Source organism: Ictidomys tridecemlineatus, chromosome 7, assembly GCF_052094955.1.
Source record: "Ictidomys tridecemlineatus isolate mIctTri1 chromosome 7, mIctTri1.hap1, whole genome shotgun sequence".
NCBI classification, from domain to species: Eukaryota; Metazoa; Chordata; class Mammalia; order Rodentia; family Sciuridae; genus Ictidomys; species Ictidomys tridecemlineatus.
The window spans coordinates 192179581-192195356 of NC_135483.1; the positions used below are offsets into that span (position 1 = coordinate 192179581).

A 15776-nucleotide genomic window follows, 5' to 3' on the forward strand; every position below is an offset into this window, starting at 1 on the left:
AGGGAGAGAGAAGGGAAATTGCATGGTAATGGAAGGAGACCCTCATTGTTATATAAAATTACATATAAGAGGTTGTGAAGGGGAAGGGAAAAAAAACAAGGGAGAGAATTGAATTACAGCAGATGGGGTAGGGAGAGAAGAGGGGAGGGGAGGGGAGGGGGGATAGTAGAGGATAGGAAAGGTAGCAGAATACAACAGTCACTTGTATGGCATTAGGTAAAAACGTGGATGTGTAACCGATGTGATTCTACAATCTGTATATGGGGTAAAAATGGGAGTTCATAACCCACTTGAATCAAATGTATGAAATATGATATGTCAAGAGCTTTGTAATGTTTTGAACAACCAATAAAAAAAAAGAAAAAAAAAGCACACCTGTTTCAAGGAACTGAAGAACTTTCTTAAAGATTGTTTTAGTAATATTTAGAGGATGTTTCCATGAAATGAGATGAAGTAGAGTAAAATATAGTGTTCAAGGTATATAAAATTTTACTCAACACTTAGATAATGTTTAGCTGGAAATGTCTGTGATCCAGCTTGTATCAGCCTCAAAGTGAACTGAGTATGGCTTTGTGTAATGCCTTAGTGAGCAGTACTTTTCTCCTCCTCTGTTAGCTGCTGATTTTAAAACTTTGATCAAATGTCACATGTAAGAGGATCTGAGAAACAAAGACTGTGATTGTTCAAAGTAAAATCAAGGAAGGCCTGCTGGGAAAATTATTAATGTAGACTAATATAATGCTACTTAAGGAAATCCGCCTTTGTAGATTCCTCTCCTTTCCCCCACAATTTAAAAAATATATTAATTCTTTCTTTGTTTTATTAATGCCAAACATTTCAGTACAAGTTCAGACACAGCATTGGAAACTTTGACCTTCAGAACTAGGGAAGGCAAATGCTTCAGGGAGGGACTTGTAGTGTGAGGTGCATTCCCTGCATGTGTTAGTAGGAATTATATTTTATGTCACTTCCCAGCTGTCTGATTGGGAAAAAAACATACTGAAGCAACTATAGTGTAACACTACCTTCCAGAAAGTAGAAACACTTGCATTTATATGTGTCTTACACAGACATTAGAGTAGACAAGATAGTAAAAGATTTTACTCAACTTTAGGGGCTTGATTTTATTTTATTTTTGATGGTAGGGATTGAACTCAGGGTCACTTTACCACTGAGCCACATCTCTAGTCCTTTTTATTTTTTATTTTGAGATAGGGTCCTGCTAACTTGCCAGGGTGGTCCTTGAACTTGTGATCCTCCTGCCTCCACTCCTGAGTTGCTGGGATTACAGGTGCACCTAGTTAGGGGCCTCCATTTTAGAATATATTGAGACAAAAATGATACTATAAAAATGATCCTCTATTAAGAAAGAAAAGTCTTAGGTGAAGATGGTTTCTGATTCCAGTATTTTTCCAATTTGATCTTCTATAAACAATGACTTCATATTGCTAACTGTGTGGATATTATACAATAATGCTGGAGTGCTCACAGAGGAGCAGAGCACTCCCATGACAGTATCCAGGATGTTTAAATTCATTTCTGCTTGAGGTTGTTAGGTTAGCTGGGATGAAATTGATATTGACACAGTGATAATGCCAACTTTACCCTAAAACAGACCATCTCATCTGAACAAACTTGGTGATTTCTCTTTGGGGTATTTGGCAGTAAGGTGACTGGAGATGGCTCTGAAACATCTTTTCTATGAATGAAGATCAATGCTGTATATCTTTTCATTCACCAATTTTTAAATTCAGAACTATAATGATTAAGCCAGATGCCAAGATCAGATAAATTGTTCTTTATTAAATCCAACTCTATGTCCCTAAAGGTATTTGATTTTCTGACTGAAGTAGTCTAGTATGTAATCTACATATATGCCACATTGTTCTTGAAAACAGCAAAGCATTTGTTGTAGAGCAATATCCTGATTCTGTTTATAGGTATCTGGTCCTGGCTTGCTTTCTTAGGCAGTATAATTTATCTTGCTTTTGATACGCTTCATCTATTCCCATTTTCTGCATGTTCAAGCCCCTCTTCTTCCCAGGGGCAGGTAGCTTCTGGGTGTGAACCACTAGGACATGGGAAGACTCCACCTGCACAGGTGCCTTTTCAAAGAGATTCTTATGTGCTACAACCTCTCCAGTCCCTCTCTAGCTAGAATCTGCTGTGTTTTCACGACAATATTAACTAGCAGAACTTTTGTTATCCCTTCAGGGGTTTGGCTCAGAGAAAAGTTGTAGATCTCTGGAATTAGAATTTAAATTTTGCTATCTTTGAGTTATATTTACAAGTGTGTTATGGGAGATGAGGAGTAAATATCAACATTTGAGTGGGATTCCCTTTCACTGTTTTTTTTTTAAGTGTTAGCAGCTATTTTAGTGTTGATCAGAGAATATATATCAGAATAGAGGAATACAAAATCACTTGTTAAAAAATTTGCACATAAACAAGCTTCAAAGTCTGTCCCATAATTCCCCTTTTGCTTTTGGAGATTGGGCACTTGTAAGCTCCAAGTCTCACAGCTGTAGATTTTGTTGGCTGAGTGCCTCCCTGCTCCATCTGAAGTTTTCCATAAACACCATTTTTGGCTATGAGTCAAACATGCACGCAGGTGCCCTTTTACTGCTCTTTCTCCTCGGGAGGTCCACTCAGTCAGACCTGGCAGAAACTAACACTGCATTTTCATTTAACTTAATTTTATTTTTAGAAGAATCTTATTGAGATTTAATTCATTAAGGCAGAAACAAGTATTTACTATCACTGAAGACATTATTTATGTGTTGTACTACATAAATATATTAGTACCTTTTATACATATTAAATTACTGTGATGTGAGAACATAAAATATATTATATAGGTAGTGTAATTTCCTTATGAAATGGTCATATTTGCTGTATCAAATGAAAAAAATCCCTAAACTTTTGGTTTGTTTCTTTAACTTTGAAGGTCTTGCTAGATACCTTAAGACTGATGACAAGCCATCTTGGCTCACTGTGGACTTCCAGTTCAGAGATTCACAGTCCTGAGCTCATTCATTGACTATACGTTAGGAATATTTGGTTTGGGCACGAATTTGTGAGTTATTCAATTAGATAGATTCACTTTTTTTTTTTTTTTTTGGTGGTGCTAGGGATTGAACCCAGGGCCTTGTGTACGTGAGGCAAACACTCTACCAACTGAGCTATATCCCCAACCCTAGATTTACTTTTAAGTTGGCTTGTTTTTATTATAAATTAACCTGTTAAGATTTTTAAAAGAAGTGAGGTAAAATATTTTGTTATTCGATGTTGTCATGGGGCTGATATATTACAGAAAGAAAGGTTTGATTTTTGAATTCTGAAAAGGGCCATGTGGGTGTCCCTCACTCATTTTACCCCTGATTACTATAGAATGCTGGCGTTTTTAGATATGAAAGGAGCTTGAGATACTTTTAAATTGCCTGTGAATTATTTGAATATTTATCATTTATTTTTTATTGTATCAGGAATATACCAATAGGTGTATTTTAAAACAAATTATAGCAAATTATATGAAATTTTCCTTGACTCCCCAAATTAACACAAACATAAATCTGCTGTAATCAATGAGGTTAGAAAGAATTTATTTTCATATTATAGAGCAGTGTGTCATACTATGATGATTTTTAGACAGTACCAATAGTAATTGTAAATATGTATTTTATGGTTGGTGTATGAAGCCACCATAAAATTTCTATGTTTAAAATTTGTTGGTCTTACCTTTTTTTTTTTCCTGAGATAGACATTTTGAAATCATTTCTGCATGAAGATTGAAACAAACTTAGTTCCACTTTCTCCCTTTTAGAGATGTCAACAAGTTATAGAACACATAGCATGTCTACTACCCTTTCAGAGCTTAAGACTTAGATCTTCTTCCTCTTGTTTCAGATATTTTTAAGAGCTTCTGGCTATTGCCAGTGTGCCTAATTTGTGACTAAGAATAATGTAGTAGAAATGAACCCTAAATTATGAGATTGAACACCTAGATTCTGTTTCTGATTGCATTTTGGCTAGCTGTATGATCTTGGGAATCACCGTTCAGCAGGTATTCCTTTCCTCACAGCAACAATAGAGGTGGTGGTGGTTGACTTAATGTCTTGGGTTTATTATGAAGATCAACAAGATCTGGCAGTGTATTGTGTCAACTGTAATGTATCAGGTCATTTGTTTACTCGTATGACATACGAGTCTAGAGGGCAGGTGTTGTGTCTTAAGTCTTTCTTTGTTTTTAATCCTATGTGTCTAATTGTATTTGTTCACAGAGGAGGCAGTCTTGTTCATGTTTGCTAGAGGTTTGAGTAAAACCATCAATCAAATGGCAAAGTAGTACCATTTTCTTGGGAAAATATTCTGTAGTATTTACAGAAGTTGAACATTCTATGATCCAGTAGTTTCATATCTAGATGTATTATATATCCAACAGAAATGCAAGCATATTTCACCAAAACTGGAAGCTAAGAAAGTTCATAGAAGCACAATTCGTAATAACAAAAAGCTAAAAACAACTTAAATGAGCAAGAGAATAAACTCTTTTGTAATGATCTGAATGACTTGCATGATGTTCAGCTAAAAAAGCCAGATATAAACAAATAGTCCATTTACATGAAAAGTACAAAAGGAGCAAAAAGAAGGGGATAGAAGTCAGAACAGTGCCTGTTTTGGGAAGGGCTGATTGGAACGTTAGGAGCTCCTGAGGATGGACACACACACACACACTTATTTTTAAATCTCAGGTGGTGGTTATATGCATATATTTGCTTTCAGAAAACTTATTTGAATTGCATATTAGTTATTTGTGTGCTTTTTTGTAAGAATGTTGTGTTCAAATTAAAAGGTTTCTTAAAGGGGAGCAGGAGGAGATGAGTGAAGTCCATTTCCAAGCTCTTGAATTCTTTCCAGCCTTTTCTTATGAAAATGACTGTGACCCCTAAAGGCAGAACTCTGCTTATCTGCTCTTACATGTGCAATATAAGAACTGTATTATTTTGGTTTTTCTTGGTTTTCTTGTATTATTTTGGTTTTTCATCACTTAAATGTATCAATTTTACTATATTATGAATATTTGATATATGAAAAAGTATGTTGTATTTTTTTAGAAATTATTTTGTGGAAACAATTATGTAGTAACAAAATTTGAACTTCTTTGATACAGATTTTTGAACACTGGACCAGAGTTCATGTTAATTCAGGTTGCTTTTACCTCAAATTATCCCATCTTCCCCAGTGAAAAACTGGGTCTTCAGTAGTCAAAGGATATTGATCATAATTGGAGCTAGAATTTAAAACAGGTTCTAATGATTCCAAGATCATTATCATTTTTTTTTTTTGGTGCTATGCTCCTCATAAAGTGCAAAATTTTTGTATCAAATCCTTTTTGGAATAAGAAATGGCATAAATAGTCATTCATACATTATGAGGTATAAGTTTTCAACAATTTGAGTATCACAAGCTAGTTTTTGGCAAATAGAGAAGCCGGATATTTTTCTTCCTAGAGTTTCTCTAACTTACCCTTTCCTTTCCTTTATACTTTTCTTTTTTCTTGGTATTAATATCAAAAGTACTTGTAGAACTTGACAGTTACGAAGATAAACTCTTAGGTTAGGAAAAAATATTCAAATAACATTTAAGATAAAGGGAAATTAAGATAGAAAACAACATGAAAAACCTTATTGACAATTCAGATTTGAGCCATATTAGTGTACCATTATTTTACAATTATTGTGGTAACAGAATTTTTGAAAGGATAGCAGCACTTAGAGTTGATAATGCAAATAGTCTGGTGGTTTGACTTTTATTTTTTCCCCTTCATGGAGTGTGGTGTGTTGATACATTGTCTGTCATTGGAGCTAGTAGTTTCACTTTTTAAAGCTTTTTTTTTTTTTTTTTTTTTTAATAAATAATAGTTTAAGAAAGCAAAACACATAGGCCCACAGATTTTTTTTTACCCTCATTGTCAATACTTGGCCAAAAAAAGTTGGTTAAAACATAGAATAGTACATTATGCTACAACAGTAAGCTATAAGTAATATGTGCCTATTTGCATTATTAGGAAGAATTATAATCATAGGGAATTAGTTGCTATTACAGGTGAAAATAGATTACATAATAGTAGGTGTACAGACTGCAACTTCATAAAATAAAAAAGTCATATTGGGTGCAGTGTCATGCGGATATAGTTGCTGCTAAAGGATCACTTGAGCCCAGGAATTTGAGGTCTGCCTGGACAACATGGTGAGACTGTCTTTCAGTCAAAAAAGTTATATAAAAACTAATTACAGATAGATTTCTATTTTTTAAGATTATGGGATTACTAGTATTTGAATAACTTGATTTTTATTTAATAAAACAATATTTATTATGAAGGTGATAACTGTTTTTTGATGAGTTAATGCTTTTTGCCATTAGTGATATATTGTTTACTTTGGTACAGTTGTTATTTTTTCAGAGGTTTGGTATAAAAGTAGATAATAAAGATGAGCCATTCACCTAGCTCATCCATTGTGTGACTAAGCATTTATGTCCAAGTCACAGCTTAGTGCCTGGTATGTAATATTTGTGGCTTATTGGTTTTATTGTAAAAGCCATTTCCCATTATTTTCCAGTGTATATACATTAGGGATTTCTTTGTTTTAAACTTCTTTTTTGGAAGTATATACACTTTTCATCAAGTCTTATGCTAAAAGTGATGTTTTGCAAAATGGATTGTCTTCTTAATCTAAGTAAGAGACCCTGGGACATCTTCTGACCTAGGGGCAAATGTGGGCTGTGTCTGCACCTAAATCCACAAAATTTGGTATTTGGTTTGTTGTAAATATTTATTGAATGATTTGAAGATTAACATTTGATATTCTTCTTTATGTTCCATTTTCCAAATAATGGAATTGCTATTTAAGAGGGGCGTGTGATTTTAAATAATTCTCCTAGGTTGTGTTTTTGATCTGCAATATTCTAAGCTATAAAATGGGAAAAAAATTAGCTTCTATTAGTGAGGATTGTTAGAAAGATTAAATCAGATCAAGAGTTTTTATTATCCATGACTCTAAAAGATACCCCACACTTAATGGCTGAACAACAAATGTTTATTATCAAGGAATAGTATGGCTTATTAGCTAGATGGTTCTGGCTCAGATCTCTAAGAAGGTTGTAGTCATCTCAGTGCTCTTCTGGAATTTGCCCCCCTTACAAACTCACATTCATTTCTGGTGGAAAGCCTCAGTTCTGCCCTTTGAAATTCCCCACAGGGCTGCCACACCATATAATATCTGGCATCCTTCAGAGAAGGGCCTCCAAGACAGAAGCCACAATCTTTAAAAACTTAGTATAAACGGTGGGCATTTCATCCCTTTAGCAGTATTCTGTTAAGAGGGAAACAGTAAGTCAGCCTATACTTAAGGGAAGACCAGCAGACAGGAATTGTTGGAATACTTTTAAAGGCTGCTGATCACAATAAGAAAGCAGGTAGTATTTTTCCTAGGAGATAATGCCTCCTCTAATCCTTAATGGTATTTTTATTCTTTCATAAAACAATACCTGGTAACAGCCTAACAACCCTATGGGCAATTTCAGGTTGCTGAATCTTATTATTTGTAAAATGGAATATAAGATGATGATCAGAAGTTAGAATTTCCTCATTATCACAAGCCAATGTTCAACTTTTTTTTTTTCCTGCTTTTGGTGTGGTTTAATAAAGAGAATTTGTCACTGAGAAAATGTTATAGGCAGAGAATGTATAAGTGAGTATCATTCTGGATTTTTCAGCTGCTTAAATGTGAGATTTTATGATGCTATGAAATACAGATGTTGGTACATGGTGGGGAGTGATTGAAGATTTTGTTTGCATTATTTAGAATTATCTTGTCCTAAAAAGTACCAATTCAGTTGATTTGGTATATCGGGCACTTTCCTACCATTAATGTAACTCCAGGGCAGTTAAGTTAAACATGGCTCAAGTTTGAACTCCATCCAAAAGCAATTTGTTGTATGCCTGTGTTGCACTAGATGCTCAAATAAATGGGAAATTAGAACCCACAGTCTCTGCTTTTGAATTTGCAGTCTGTTTTGGGATAAAAGAGGTTGAAATACACAAATTTCCTGTTTAGGCCACAATCACCCGTACAGGTTGGTTTTATATAAATTAAAGTAACTCATGTAATAAAAAAACATTGTGTTAAAAATATATGCTGGTAAGGAAGATGGGCAAGGTACACTTAAGTGAAAATAGCAAGGGTACCAATGACATGTACAACATCCCCCATTCATTTCTGTGTGTGGATGAGGGAGTTGAGCATACCCATGGACTGTTTCTGAAAGGCTTTATAAGAAACTATTGATGGCAGTTACTTCTGGGGAGTAAGACTGAGGGAACATTGGTTCTCATTTCATTGCATGCTTTTTAAAATATAATTGCCCAGTATTTGATTATTTGGCTTTAAGAAAAGTGACTAAAATATATGCATATATTCACAGTTATTTTATTGATACTTCCAAACATTGAAATGGACACATCTTGGGGAAACTTTGACTCAAGACGTTTTTCAAAATCTATACTGATAGGGGCTCATGTTTAGTTACTGTGTTTTTTTTATTTTGCTTATAGGGAGACCAAATTTTGAGGAAAGTGGACCAGCATCAGTAGGGAGAAAGCATGAATTTATACGATCAGAAAGTGAAAATTGGCGTATCTTTAGAGAGGAACAAAATGGAGAAGATGAAGATGGAGGTTGGCGACTAGCTGGACCCAGAAGGGATGGAGAGAGGTGGCGTCCTCACAGTCCTGGTAAGAATTTTATTATGTAAAACCACAAAGAAACTGAAATGTAAGAGCTTGATGAAAATGTTAGCGATTAAGTGGAAAAAATAAACTGGTTTTTAAAAATGGAAAAAAAAAAAAGAGGGGTCATTTATGCTATCATACTCTGTCTTACTACTGCTAAAAAATTTCAGCATAAAATTCCCTCATCTATTCCGTTGTCTGAAATCACTTTATTTTCCTGGGACAAAAGGTATAGTTTAATGGGAAACACCTGCCTGCAACTACAAAAGTGAGAGAATTTCATTCAATTTTCTTTAACTCTTATTAATCTATCTTTAGCATTCTTTAAAACTTAAAATGGGGGGGGTGTATGGAAAATAAAAAATTTTTATTCCAAATGCATAATTATACACTTGGAATGTGTGTCCTCCCCATAAGTGGGTAATTTTGCTGAATAAGAAAGGATTTATTCTTTCAATTTTTATTTCCTTTGGAAATGTGATTTGTACTTATTTGAAGAACAAATCTAAAACCCAGGTCAGAGACATAGTCACAAGTTAATTCTTTTGTCCTTCTAGCTTTAGAAAAAGGAGAGAGAATAGTAGTGATAAGTAGCTTTTTAAGTTCTTCTTGTGGACTCTTTAAGAATGCTTCAAACTGTTCTTCTTGGACATTAGATATGCTGGTAATTGAAGACACTGGTGCTTTGTGTTAAAGTTCATTCCCTACCAAAGTGCTGATTCCATGCCTCATGATAATCAAATGCAACTGTTGCTTGAATTATGGGGTCATCCAGAAATCAAACAAACAAAGAATGTGTACATGCTCTATGAATTTCATGTTTATAATAATGATTTATCAACCATATGCCCAAGATGCTTACCTACAATAGAGGAAATTTAAAAAATGTAAACTTTTTTTATTTAAAAAAAATCAGTTCATTAGTAAAACCACTAGCCTAGGTCTGAGTAAACATAACAGGCACTTGGAATATTTTATGGGGTTGTAGGTAGGTAGAAACATAGGAAGGTTAGTCATTGGATAGAGTCATGATGCGTTTGTGCCAACTCCTTATGGCTGCCTCTTGGGCAAGCTTTCTGTCATTAGTGGGCATTGTTTACGTCACAGGATCTAGGCAGTTCTCATCAGTCTATTCTTGGACAATCAAACGGTATAGTTCTTTTTCAAGACATTGTGGCATTTTATGCTGAGCTTGCTGGTTAACAGGTTTGTAGACTATGTTCCCAATAAGCATTCAGTGAAGAATGGATAGGATCTGGGCTGAGCAAGAAGAGAAATTCCAGCTGGTCAAAAACAAATAAGGTGAATGTTTTGGAAGATAAACAGTGTTTCTGAGCCCAAATGTCAGATGTTGATTCTATTTAAGGGAATTGAACAAGTAAAATTTTAGTGTTATTTTCTACTGTTGACCCCTTCCCCAACTTAGAACTTGAGTATATGTTTTTTCTTATCTTTTCTAAATGTTTTTTTTGTTTTTCATAATTTAACTTTCATAACATTTTACTCATTGACATCACAATCTTCCCAAAATCTTTATACACCTTCCCTCTTATATATTACATCACATATATATATATATGTATATGTGTACACACACACACACACACACACACACACACACACACACACACACACACACACACACACACACACACACTGGGGATTGAACCTAGAGGAGCTCTACCAAGAGGTACATCCCATCTCTTTTATATTTTGGGTTTTGCTAAGTTGCTGAGGCTAGCCTGAAACTTGTAATATTCGTGCCTCAGTCTCCTAAGTCACTGGGATTATAGGCTTATGCCATCATGCCTGGCTCCCCATATAAATATATATATTTTTCCTCCAAGATATTTGTGTGTGGAGAGTATAAAGATAGAGGTCTGGGGGCTGGGGTTGTGGCTCAGTGATAGAGAGCTCTCCTGCCATGTGTGAGGCACTGGGTTTGATCCTCAGCACTGCATATAAAAAAAATAAAGGTCCACTGTCAGTTTAAAAAAAAAAAAAGCTGAAAAAAATAATATTAATCATCTTTTTTTTTTAAAGAAGGCCTTTTTTTTTTTTTTTTTTTGCTTAGGATATAGAATACTCCGTCTGATTATAGCAGCGATTATAGGTTAACTCTTAACACTTCTTAGATTTTAGTAAATCTTTTAAAATTTGAGTAAAACTTAAAATATCATTTTGAATGGTTTTGTGAAAATAGTGTTTAAGGTTAGCTCACATGCCTATAAAGCAGTGGTCAACCTTATTAAGTCTTAGTTGTTATATTTAGTTTCATTAGTAAATTTTTATGAATTATTGATAACAAAATTATGAGCTGTAGGTTTTTGAAAAATTATAATTATTTTACTTTTTAAATTTTGAGACAGGGTCTCACTAAGTTGCTGAAGCTAGAGTTGAACTTGTAGTCTTCCTGCCTCAGCCTTCTTCATCACTGAGATTATAGGCTTGCACCACTGTGCCTCTCTGGGGTTTAGTTTTATGACAGTAGAACTCGAAGCTGGATGTGGGTAGAGTTGGGAGTGTGGGAGTCAGTGAAGCATCCACTCAGCCAGCAGAACCTAGGAAACTTAGTAAGAGGGAAACATGAGCCAGGTGCCTGGAAGGATAGATTCCTATCATGGTGCATACTTAGACTGTTTAGAAACCATAGTAGTAGACAAAGGACTCTGGAATTCAACATTTGATCATGAAGACTCCTTTTGAGTAATGTCTCCATATTTACATTTTAAGCAATCTAGGCATAAAATTCCTTTGCTGTCATGGAAGGAGTATTTTGTTTTTATAATTAGGGTATATGGAAATACCTTTTGGAGAGTGTTTTATAAGATGCTACCTGTATTAGGAATCTTAACATTTTACCTTTTTTTTTTTCTATTTGATTTTTATATTGTTAGCTCTAGCAATTTGGGCTTCAATAGTAACATTTCACTTTGGCCTCTTTTCTTTAGTGTATCTTCCACAGAGTAAACAATCAATAATAGAAAATTCTTATGAGTTAAAGCCTGCTTTTTTAAAAAAAATACTCTTTCAGATTTAGGTTTGACAGATTTTGAACAAGAATTTGCTTTTTTTTTTTTTTTTTAGGGAAAAAAAAACTCAAAAAACCTTAAGTTGGATCTTTTATTCTTAGGCATTATTTTTCTGTTGGAAAATAGATGCAATAAATAGTGTGCTAGGGTGGATTTAGGAATGCGCCTGGGGGTGTTACACAGAAATTAAAAACTCTCTAGGGAGAATTAAGAGATGAGAAAAGGGGAAACGAGTTAATGTGCTATTGTGAAAACAGCAGCAGAGGATACAGAGTTGATTTCTCCTTCTGTTTGCTATTTAGCCCATTACTTGTCAGAATTTTAATTTCTTTTTAACCTGTGTAGTTAGGATAGTGGACCACATAAGATCTCTAACATTATTGGGCAATACTGTAATTCCATGACTTTTCGTTGGGAATCAAAATTAGAAGTGGCATTAATAAGTAGGCATGGTGAATGTGATGTGAATTAATACAGAGAACTCTTATGCTTAAAGAGTGATATTTTCAAGGAAGAAAAAATGCTTTAAAAAAGTCCTTCCTTTTTTTTTTCTTTTCCAAAGGGACAGGTATCAGGGATTGATCTCTGGGGTGGGGGTGGGGGCACTCCACCACTGAGCCATATCCCCAGCCTTTTTTTGTATTTTATTTAAAGACAGGGTCTTGCCAAGTTGCTTAGTGCCTTGCTATTGCTGAGGCCAGCTTTCAACTTGAGATCCTCTTGTCTCAGCCTCCCAAGCTACTGGGATTATGGGCATGTGCCACCACACCTGAAAAAAGTGCTTACTTTTGAATAAAGTGTCTTTTAAATGTGCTGTTTGAAATGTATATTCTAAGCTTTTAGTGTATGTTACATGGCTCAGTTTTTTTTTTTTTTTTTTTTTGGCACCAAGGGTTGAGCTCAGGGGTACTCAATCACTGAGCTATATCCCCAGCACTATTTTGTAGTTTTAATGAGACAGGGTTCCAGTGAATTGCTCAGTGCCTTGCAGTTGCTGAGGCTGGCTTTGAACTCACAATTCTTCTATCTTAGCCTCCCAAGCTGCTAGGATTACAGGTGTGTGCTACTGCACCCAGCTGTGGCTCAGTATTTAATGAAGGTCAGTGCTGTTGTCACTTAGTGATGCCATATATCTACTTGGAACTCTGAACATCAGTTTGCTAAATTTTCTCTTTAGACTGATCCCTTTGGATTTGCTGTCAATTGTAGTTTTCTCCTTTATTCCCTGGCCATGATTTTCTTTTTCAAATACTGTCATAAAACTTTTCTAAGGTTTGTGTCCTCCTCCTCATCTCAGATGGCCCTCGTTCTGCAGGCTGGCGGGAACACATGGAACGCCGTCGGAGGTTTGAGTTTGATTTTCGAGATCGGGATGATGAACGAGGGTATCGAAGAGTGCGCTCTGGCAGTGGGAGCATAGATGATGACAGGGATAGTTTGCCTGAATGGTGCTTAGAAGATGCTGAAGAAGAAATGGGCACGTTTGACTCATCTGGAGCATTCCTCTCTTTAAAAGTAAGAAATTTGTTTTAAATGATGGCAGACCTTGACCTTACACCAAAGCCAAATATGCTGTTGACCTTTGGTTTTATTTTCTTACTACAGAAAGTACAGAAAGAGCCTATTCCTGAAGAGCAGGAGATGGACTTCCGACCTGTGGAGGAAGGGGAGGAGTGTTCTGACTCTGAGGGTAGCCATAATGAAGAGGCCAAAGAACCTGATAAGACCAATAAGAAAGAGGGAGAGAAAGTAGATAGAGTAGGAGTTGGTAAGGCTTATTTTTGTGTTTCACCTTTTTTTTATCCATCAAACCAAAAATTTCCTAAATTCATTTAAAATTCCTTTATGTTCCAGAAGCTAGTGAGGAAATACCCCAAACTTCGCCATCATCTGCTCGACCAGGTACTCCTTCAGAACATCAACCTCAGGAAGCAGCATCACAGTTTGAGAGGAAAGATGAGTCTAAAACTGAGCAAATGGAAAAAGCTGAAGAGGAGATTCGGACGGAAAACAGTCTGCCAGCCAAGGTGCCCAGCAGAGGGGATGGTATGTATTTGTGAGAGTAGACAAACTAGGATTCTGTTGAGGCCAGTGATCACTGATTTGACAGGCTTTGACTTATGTCTCCTAGAATTCCTTGTGGTGGGTGAATTATTAGAATAGTTTTGTTTTTAAATCAGTAAATGCAATTAAACAAAGTTCCCCACATAAGTATTCATATCAGAATTCACCAAAATAAAATCTGTGAAGTTGGAGCTCAGAGATTTCACGTTGTGAATGTTATCACATAGCTGTCCTTGCATCATTTGCAAGTTGGGTTTGGAATTCTCTGCATTAGTTCAATTCCCATATCATACAATTAACCTTGACTTCTTGTAATGGTATTTGTGCACAACTTTACACCAAAACACCATTGTTCCAAAGAAGCCAAAAAGAGTGCATGGGTGATTCTGGGGGTCCTATCATCTTTGCTAGAATATATGCTTTTTCCTTATCTTCTCCAGTGTTCCTGTATTGGTTTGAACTGCTCATTGCCATTTTTAGGCAATTATTATTGTTTATTTCCATGATTATTCTTAACACACATTTTAAAAACAACATTGTGATGCTTGATGTTAAAGGGTTGTTTGATTCATTCTTCAGCAAAACTCACAGCCTTTCATATAGCCTGGGAAAGTTCACCTGATACAGCATCTACCTCAAAGCATGCTGCTTTTGTGCTATTCTCCATCCCCTTCACACGACTCACCACCCTGAAAGGTCCTGATTTATACCCTGTTTTCATGTTCATACTGTGTCTGAAACTTTCTTCCTGCCAAGTCCCCAGGCTAAAGTGTCATCATTTCTCTTGTTTCTTAAAAAACAACTGGGACTGTTTCTAACATGTGTGCGCGCGCGCGCGCACGTGGGCACACACAATTTTAACGATCTATTTTTTTCTCAGTAGACTTAATACTTTGAGAATTTATTTGAACCAATAATTTCTTTTCAGTTTTTTAATGTAGAGTATAAAGCTGAATGAATGAATGAATGAATGAATGAATGAATGAATGAATGAATGAACGAACCGATTCAACAAATATTTGATGTCTATGTGTCAGAAACTGTGGAACTTAATGCTGCTTGAGACCTGTTTGAATCAAAGTATTTGTTTTTCAGTTATGATATACCCTAGAATTATTTGCAGTGTGCTTTCTTAAAAGGACATACCCTGAAGGTCTTACTCTAGATGTTAGCATCGAGAGCATACATGCATATTCTGAGAGATCTTCATAGATGTGCATTAAAAGTTAATATTCCAGATTTGTAGTTTATAGCGAATTCAATCATGCTAACCAACAACCCAGAACAAAAAATAACAGTAGAAGTTCACTATTGTCAGACTCCTGGCATGCATCAGGAGGCAGTTCGTTTTTGAACTCATCTTGGAATGATAAGTAGAATTTGGAGGTGTAGGTGTGACTGGGTAAGTTGGGAGAGGGCATTCTAGTACAAGGAAGCAGTGAGATAAAGTGAGGAAGTAGGACTGACTGAGGCAGTGGTAAGAATCTGCCTCTTTTTTTTTTTTTTTTTGAATATGGTAGGAGGTGTGAGAGAAAAGGAGATTGGTAAAGAACATCATTGGAACTTAGATTTGGCAACTATGTATGGAGTATCCTATGAAAAGACAGATGGGTTGTACTCTGACAGTTGAGGCTCTTAGGCAATCACAATGAGGTAGATAGTGCACCTGTAAAAGAGTGGTTGCAGGTGAGATTTAAGAACCAAAATTGACAGGACTTAGTCACTGACTGACTGTCAGGGCAGAGAAGAGAGCAAAGATGACTGAGGTGCTTGAGAAGATTATGGTGCATTTCACAGGAAAAGAGTGAAAGTTGGGCACATTTGAGAAAGGAAAAAATAGATTCAGTTTGGGACATTAGTTCTGAAGTGTTAATAAAAAAAAAAGTTAG

At 35.6% G+C, this 15776-nt stretch overlaps 1 protein-coding gene across 8 annotated transcripts in view; it reads left to right on the top strand.

The window, feature by feature from the left end:
- Gigyf2 (GRB10 interacting GYF protein 2) overlaps positions 1 to 15776 on the top strand; it is a 129484-nt gene that overhangs the window by 70788 nt on the left and 42920 nt on the right. For 6 of the 8 annotated variants that reach the window (XM_078018244.1, XM_013359165.4, XM_021727064.3 and 3 more), the window contains 4 exons: positions 8615 to 8794; positions 13121 to 13338; positions 13429 to 13591; positions 13678 to 13869. In XM_078018244.1, the coding sequence (XP_077874370.1) occupies positions 8615 to 8794; positions 13121 to 13338; positions 13429 to 13591; positions 13678 to 13869 (753 nt within the window). The remainder of the gene's footprint in view (positions 1 to 8614; positions 8795 to 13120; positions 13339 to 13428; positions 13592 to 13677; positions 13870 to 15776) is intronic. The other 2 variants (XM_021727065.3, XM_021727066.3) reach the window with 2 other exon arrangements.